The sequence below is a fragment of the Morone saxatilis genome, unplaced genomic scaffold (assembly GCF_004916995.1).
Source record: "Morone saxatilis isolate NCDOM2014 unplaced genomic scaffold, NCSU_SB_2.0 Contig10, whole genome shotgun sequence".
In the NCBI taxonomy this organism is placed as follows: Eukaryota; Metazoa; Chordata; class Actinopteri; family Moronidae; genus Morone; species Morone saxatilis.
In genome coordinates this window covers 18,060,096-18,068,563 of record NW_023339652.1, presented here as the reverse complement: position 1 = coordinate 18,068,563, position 8,468 = coordinate 18,060,096, and the positions used below count along the sequence as shown (strand labels likewise).

The following is an 8,468-nucleotide window of genomic DNA, read 5'->3' as shown; positions in this document are numbered from 1 at the left end:
TGTGTGTGTGTGTGTATCAGTGTGAGTGTTGCATAAATGTCTTTAGTTCTCTGAGATCAAAATACTTTGAAGAGTCCTGTTTGTTCAGATAGAAACCTTTGAAAATCTAAGAGTCCCAGTAAAAAACAGTGTAAAAAGTGCTTGTGTGAATGTGTGTCTACAAGTTCAGTCATAATTAATACAATGTATTTTTCTTAAGATACCATTTAAAGTTATTTTCTTTCTTCAAGGCAGCCATTGGTTTCATAACAGCATGAAAATGCCTTCAAACTGTTTTGAGATTGATCATCAAATTTTATCCACCCTACTCTCTGTCTGTCACTGGCAACCCCTAATCCTGTCACCATGGCTAGAGGCTCAGCTGGCACATGTATCCCCAAAAAGAAAAAAAGTTAAACAGATGTGGAAATAGTATAGATTCCAAAATAAAGAACAGGGTACCTATCTGTGATGCAATAAACATATTTAACAACAATCTAAAAAAATGTAAGGTACAGTGATTCCATGTTTTAGTGCCATTTTAAAAGTCTGAAGTATATATTCATGATTGTTGTGATCATTTTTTGTATCACACTTATTTTGGTCAAGATAATTGTGACATGAAATTTTCTTAATGTCCCATGCCTACTCCACACTGTATTTCAGAAATTGCAGAGGACTTAGTTTTAAAGCTAGAGTGAAAATGCTATGTATCATATGAAATATTAAATGAATTAATTTCACGTAAATCGGCTCAAAATCGCCATGCAGCGCTTACTTTCTGTTGCCAGTACGTGACGCTATCAATATGTCTGAATATTGTCATGTAGACGTGTTCAAGGCGGGACTAATATCAAACACGTGAAGTTTCATTGAAATTGGACCACGTACGCTGAAATTATGAGGACGTGTTCAGGGTGAGACTGTTACAGAATATATGAAGTTTATTGGAGATTGGACATTGCACACTGAAGTTATGAGTACTGTTTTATGACCACACAATTCAAACTGGCCAACTTTGACGGCACGCCACGGACACGCCCTTCAACGTACATGCACAAATAGCACAACTTTTAATCAGCAACATACTTTGACTGTACAGACCAATTTTGAAGCAGATCCGATGAATTCCCTAGGAGGAGTTCGTTCAAATACAATGCGAAAAGTTCGCAGAAAGTGAAAATGAAACAATGCAAAAAATAGGCGGACTTCCCGTGGGGTTTGGGGATATGGAATCCAAGAGGCTTTTTTGTACAAGGAATAGAGAGAGATATAAGATAGATAACGAATATCCGATAATAAATAGAGGTGAAACAGTGAGCGGCGGGGCATGCTTTTAAATCACTGTAGAGGAGGGCGGCTACAAACCGATAAAACGATAATATATATAGCATATAGATAGAAACTATAAGGCAACAGTCTACACTGTGCCCTGCGAATTTCAATATAATCAAGCTATATAAAAAAGATAATATCACAGCGTGATTTAACCATCCCAAGACCAAACAAAAGAAAGCAGCAATCATAGTAGGGAGGGATCGATATGACACATATTATGTAGGGAAGGGCCTGCAGGGAGCGATGGTGGCAAGCATCCTACCCAAGTTTCATTTTATCGCACATGCCGATTGCAGAGATTAACTTGTTCATTTTAACAGAGGGCGCGCACCTTGTGGCAATGGCCATGAAATTGTGCACCGAATCCTAAGGCAGACAATGAGGAGAGCCTATGGACCGAAACTTGGTGGTCAATCGGACATACCAATAAATGGAGAAACATAGCTCACTTCCTGTTTTTGACCAAATCTAACAGGGATTTATAACAGGCCTTATTATTTTGCAAAATAATCAAAAATTACTTCAAGATGCCTTTTTTGCCAAGGATGGTCCGCGCCAGAAAAATGCTATGTGAAAAATTTCGTGGAAATCGGTACGAAGTGTATACCGGGGTAACACGAAAGTGGTTTTTGGACATTTTCGCGCTCTAGGCGCGACCAAAAAATTCTAGGCGGGAAGCTGGCGTGGCGCTATATAAGGGAGTTATCAAGCGTCCAATTCACCGAACGCGTGAATATAAGGTTTTTGAAATGTGCGACCAAACTAATAGCAGAAGTTATTATGCACTAAACGGCATTTTAATGAATACGATAAAGCAGCAACGCATAAGCTGGCCAACACGCAAGAAAGCGAACACAAAAATAAGACTAGGTAAAGAAATAATCTATATACAGCCACGAACTGACATGAAATGTAAAAGAGCACAGAGTATATCCATAAGAAGTATTTTGAGTATCAGAAGGCAAGGCATCATATAGAAGTTTGTTTACCGGAGGAAAAGAAAAGAAAAGATATCCTTCAAGTTACAATAGGTCAGCCTTCGCAGGCGTTCAGTGCTCCGGCAGCTATATTCAAATGTTCTGTGCAACATGATACAGGGGCCCTTACGTGACAACAACATGCTTTTTAAACTCATACGTTGTGAAAGAAACCGTACAAACAGTACTTTTCGCCTTACCTGTTTTTCCCACGCGCTCGGCTTCACCGATAAGCCCAGAGATTAATCGATCACGGAGATAATGCCTTCGCCAACGAAAAAAAGTTTATTTCCCTCGAAAATTGTCCATGTCTCAACCACCTGAGCTCTCCCGGTATTTCCACACTTCGCTGCAAACAAATTCTTCTTCGTGGCGTTTTCCTCCAACAAGTGAAAATCCAACGGGACTTCAGCGGCTACATTGTTGTAGACGCAAGTGTGTAATCTGATTTTATCAGATTGACTTCAAATTTGATCACTGTAATCTAAGACACAGATTGGTGATCTAAAAATTGTGATTTGTCATGTACGTTATGTGACTGTACATTTAACCGCGTGCCCGTGACGACGTGTCGAATTCCGCCGATTGGCCATAAAACAGATAGTACTCATATCTTCAGTGTACAGTCCCACCCTGAACACGTCCTCACAACTTCAGTGTACATGGTCAAATCTCAATAAAACTTCACACGTTTGATAACAGTCCCGCCCTGAACACGTCTAAATGACAATATTCAGACATAGTGATAGAGCCACCTACTGGCAACAGGAAGTAAGATCTGATTTGATCTGATTTACGTGAAATGTTCATGTTTTGGTCCGCACGTGTTACGCCTGCACGTGACGCAGCCGCAGCACGCCCCGAGTTGCGTGGAGTGCGACGTCCCGCCCAACGTTGCTTGCAGCTTTAATTAAAGATGTACTGTGTTAGTTTTAGGAGAGCATTCTTACCGTAGTTATCCTTTGCATCCCAGTCTTTATTCCAGTGACTACCCCAGTCTCCCCCAACTCCACTCAGGATGGGCTCCTCTGGGTTGTAGTTGTAGTCCTCAGACTGTTCCTCCAAACTGTCTCTTCCCAGCCCATTCTCCACCTGCTCCGGGTACTCCCAGAACAGTGGCCAAAACAGTTTTTTGTGGCTGTTGGCCCACTCTGATGATGACACTGACCAGTCATTACGCTGACTGTCCTTGGCCAGGTCTATCTCTACCTCCATCTCAGTCTGTGCGTCATCTACCACCTCGATGCTCACCTGAAGGAAACACTGTAGTGTTTATATGCGTTCAGAATGTGGTCACTGACAATGATATAAAGGATAATTCAATAAAGTGCAAATTATCTCACTTTGATTCAACTTAACTTTACTTAAGTATTAATAAGTCATAGGTCTACGTATTATACATCTATATACAACTTAAATCAATGGCCCAAAGTTGACTGCAGTGACCTCAACAACAAGCCAGCAATCAACCGCAAACACAACTGCTTCTGTAATTTTAAGTAGATAATTGGAATAAATGACCTTACAAAAGGCAGTCACACATAACTGTTAAAATAACAATGTCAACACAGTAGCCTTTTTCACACAACTGCCTCAGTAGAGCAGTCACAGCCAATTCCAACAGCACATAATGAAAGATGCAGCATAACCAAAAAGCCGTGGGAATTTAGTGATTCCGTCAAGCCTCATTTGTCTAAGAAATCAAATATATTTTATTTCATAGATTGTGAACAGCATTGAATATACAAAAGCAAACTGGCAATAGAAATGTTGTTCAAAACTATCTTCCTCCCTTAAAACATTTTTGGCCTTGAGCATTTAAATAAAGTATAGGTTAAAGCCTTTTTACAAGTTGATGGCTGCATTAGAGAACAGCAACAATGGTTATGTGTGGGGTGGTACTGAAAGCTCTCAATTTAACATACTGTGATATCTGTTTAGCAGGCATCCAGGACTAATATGGGGGCCTCCTCTGTAACTTTACAAATTGTACATGGGAAGTATGAAAAACAAAATCAGTCAGAAGATAGATAAATTGAATTTAAAAAACTCATACAATCTCTCAGACATGATGTGGGTAGTGATGTCACTGCTGTTTATTTGAAGATCAGATTAAAGTGTACTCTCTATGAAAGAGGGTTATTGTGCAGTGGGAGAAGGGACTGAAAAAATAGAAGAAAAATAAAGTAGGATGGAAAGATGAACTGATAGCTAATTCTGACTATCTTGCTGTTTCTCATACACATGCATACACACATAAACACACACAGGTCTAGACAAAACCCAGGTCATGCTTGCATGCATGCATGCTCATGTGACATGAGACATATCTCAGCTGATAAGAGATTCTGTCATGACGCTGAATATCAAAAAGAAGAGAGGATAAACTACTTACTCTGAAACTAATTCTGTTCAAGTGATTAAACATATGTTTCCCTCTATATTCTGTACATTCTTCATATGCATCATATTAACACACTTAAAGGTAATCCTTACTGAAAACATGCATAATGTATAGTGTAAATGAGTAGCTGATGGATGCATATACAGGCAAGTCTGTTAATATGTACTATATACTGTTCAGAATTAGCAATACATTTATTTCCTTGTTTCCTGTAGACCACACACATATAATTATAATACATTAAATTTATAGAGCGCTTTTCAAGAAACTCAGACACTTCACATGAGTTAAAAAGGAAAAGAAAAAGGTAAAAGAACAACACACTAAGAAAGTATAGCTATATCTACGACACTCAACAAGATTTAATTGTTAAAAAATCATTAAAAGCAGTTCTGAAAAGGTTGACATGCATATATATTCATTTAAGTTTATGCACTGAAGCTGGCAGAGAACATTTCATGAACAGATTGGATATATTAACTTAACTGCAATTCATGCTATAACCTGTACACTGTGAATCTGACTGTCTGGAGTAAAGTTTAAATCTGAATCTTACCCCTTGGTGTATTTACTGACAATCTGGTGTGAGTGCGACCATGTCTACCAGCCATATAGCCTTTCACCTTCCTTTACAAATACAATTTTTGTTTCACTTTCAATTTTAGTAAGCCTGGATTTAACTGTAGTAACAAGTACAAAAGCTAATTTAGAGGCCGCATGCCTTATGTTTTATTGAAAAAAGATACCCTACCCATAATGTCTTATATTCATGCAAAAATGCACTTGCAATTGTCGTTTTTGTAGTGTGGCTCTGTGTTTTTTGTTATAAATAAAAAAGCTGTCAGAAGACTGACAGGAAATGAGGGAGAGAGAAAAGGGCCACAAGTCGGGCTTAATTATAATAAACAATTTAAATTTTTATATTTTGCAGTGCCAGAAGTTATTGTATTTAAATGTATATTGTTTACAATTGTCTCTCTTAATTGTCCATCTGAATTGATTGATTGGCATTTGGCTTGATTGTTTCTCTTCAAATACTGAAAACAGAAACATCATTTCTGTTTAGCTCCAATCCACAAGTCATAATGCTTGTTTCTAAAGCCAACTCCACAAGGATTCTGCTTCACACTTGAACTGAAAAATTACATTTTGACCTTTTATATTCCACTCTCATATGTTTTATATTTTTTGTTTTTCCTTTGTTCTTACATTTCTCCAAACTATTAAGGGTCATGTACAAGTTGGAACGCCCCACTGTTAAAGGTCCTGCATATGGTAACTTAAGACAATGTCCTGACTCAAACCAGGTGTAGAGCAACAGGATGTAGAGCGAGAGAGTATTAGGAAAGAGAGATGGATGAGGAATCTGTAACACCCACACCTCTTGTGATCACTGGTTTAATGTGGAACACCTATACTTCAGTGAAATGAACCATTCATGATATGAGACAAGTGACAACAACCTACTTGCAATGATAATGAATAAAAAAATAACATCTCTCCATGCATATTACCTACCTGGATGTTGGGGTTCTGTGAGCCCATGTCTGCATTGGCCAGCTCTGGGAAGTTCCTGAGGTCCAGAATGAAAAGCTCATGGTCCTCCTCACGTTTAGGTAGGGACAAGACACTCTGGTGACTGTGCGGGGACCAACGGCGTCGCGACCTGGGGGAAGACGGACCGGAGGGTAGGGTCTGCAGCAGATTCTCCTGCTGGAGCTCCTGGAGAGTCTGATGTTCTTTGCCATGACTACGGACTGCTATCACCTAAGAGGGGAAAAAGAAAGTGTGTTAACGTTTTTGGCCACTAGTGATGCTGTAGAACAATGTCTTAGAATTAATTAATTAATAATAATAATAATAATAATTAATTTAAACTAACAATTGATAAATTAATAAATAATTAAAAGTATGAATATGTTTGGGTTGAGTTTCCTTGATTAACAGGAGTCTTAGCCTATCACAAGTCACAAGCTATTTGGTTTGCTGCTTGTAAGTTAATAAATATTAACTCAGAAGAACGGCACTTAGGTTACACCCTCTTTTGTATCTTTAATTTCATTGTAGTGAGAGTTTATAAATCAAGTCCACATCCATCAGAGTTTGTGCTGTGAACAAACAAAACTCACACCACACCCAACCATATCAATACATATCAAACGTATAGGGCTCAATGTTTCATTTTATTTTTTGTTTTATTTAATATAATTAAATATCTGATTGAGGTCAAAAATCTCTTTTTCCATGAAGTCCTGGCCAAGACAGGCAGCAGCACAACATATGAACAAAGTATACAAAGCAAAAAAAGACAGTATTACAACATACAAAATCACAGAAAATAAAGTGCAATACAAGCCAAGTTTAACAATTAACATCCGAACAACTCCATCTCTTGGCCTTTCAAAGTGGATTTAAAAGCATTCGAAGAAATTATCTGAGAGTTCCCAAACATCCTTTTCCCAATCTCTGTACAAACAATTGGTACAGACAACATATAAAAGTCCCTTGAGCACATGGAATGCTGTCCATCACACAAATACATACAGTAGATAGCACTGAAGCAACCCAACAATTGCCTTGTATATGTATATATGACTTGTGTTACTAGAACAGACCATCCTACCCGAGAGTAAAGATCATAGTGGTGAGTGAAGGCCAGGGTTTGGAGGATTACTTTAAAAATGTAATCTGATACAATTACTAATTAACTGGTAAAAGATTTAGTCAGTAAGATAAACTATCGCAATATTAAAGTAACGTAACTTGATTACTTTCCATTACTTTTGGCTTACCTCAACAACAAATATGCAAGACAAGAGAAAAGAAATATCAGAAGCAAGTATTGATGTAAGCATATTCTATAAGATAACATACTAAGACAACAGAACAATGAAAACTTAGAAAAGAAAATGGAAACCAAGACTTTTAGCATAAAAAATGTGTCATCTGTTCAGTTTCTTTTTAAAGAAAATTGTAAACCTACCAATTATCCCTATTTTAACTAAATGTAACTGTAATCTGATTCCATCTTTTTTCTTCTGTAACTTTAATGGATTAAATTGACCTTTTCTGTATCCTGATTTCGTAACTCAGTTACATGTAACACATTATTCCCCACGACTGGTCAGTGTTTTACAGTTTGTGAGGAATTCAAGGGAAGCATGGTAAGCTAGTAATCTAGGTGTCTTGAACTGGACAGCAAAGTTAATGTCAGCTAAAGTTAGCCGTGAGTAAGCGTGAGTAGCTAACTATGATAAAGCCAAAGCGTTTTGGGCAACACTCTCTTCATCAGAGTGTATTCTAGCAATTTCAATTACCGTATGTAATTGCAGTCACCTATAATTAACCCCACCTGTGTACAGTATATTGATAGTGAATGCATGCTGTAGAAGGGGTCTTGCCTGTGGCAAATTATATTCCATCCACCTATTACATTTGAAGTGCTGTCCTAGTCTTTATTTTTTATTATTATCATCTTAATTTATTTTAATGAAACTATAATGTGATTTTGGCAAGCCCAACTAACGTTATGTCTTTTATGAATTGTTGACTTAATGACTGACAATTAAGTATAGCCAGTACATGAATTAAACTTCAAATGATGATAAAAGCACGTTGATGTGATGTGTCTCTTTCATTTACTATTATCAGTTAATACCTTAATTAAGCAGTGTTAATTAATGAATGGCTGGTGGTGATTTTGGGTGGGTGGGCTAACAAATGCATTACACTCATCAATACATCACAGCAGCAACAGCAGCATCACATCA

The 8,468-nt window shown here is 37.6% G+C and overlaps 1 protein-coding gene across 1 annotated transcript in view; it reads right to left on the bottom strand.

Moving 5' to 3' along the window:
• LOC118342668 overlaps positions 1-8,468 on the bottom strand; it is a 49,369-nt gene that overhangs the window by 39,963 nt on the left and 938 nt on the right. The window contains exons 2-3 of the mRNA XM_035681285.1: positions 6,217-6,465; positions 3,245-3,545 (exon numbers count right to left, since the gene is read on the bottom strand). Coding sequence (XP_035537178.1) covers positions 3,245-3,545; positions 6,217-6,465 — 550 coding nt within the window. The remainder of the gene's footprint in view (positions 1-3,244; positions 3,546-6,216; positions 6,466-8,468) is intronic.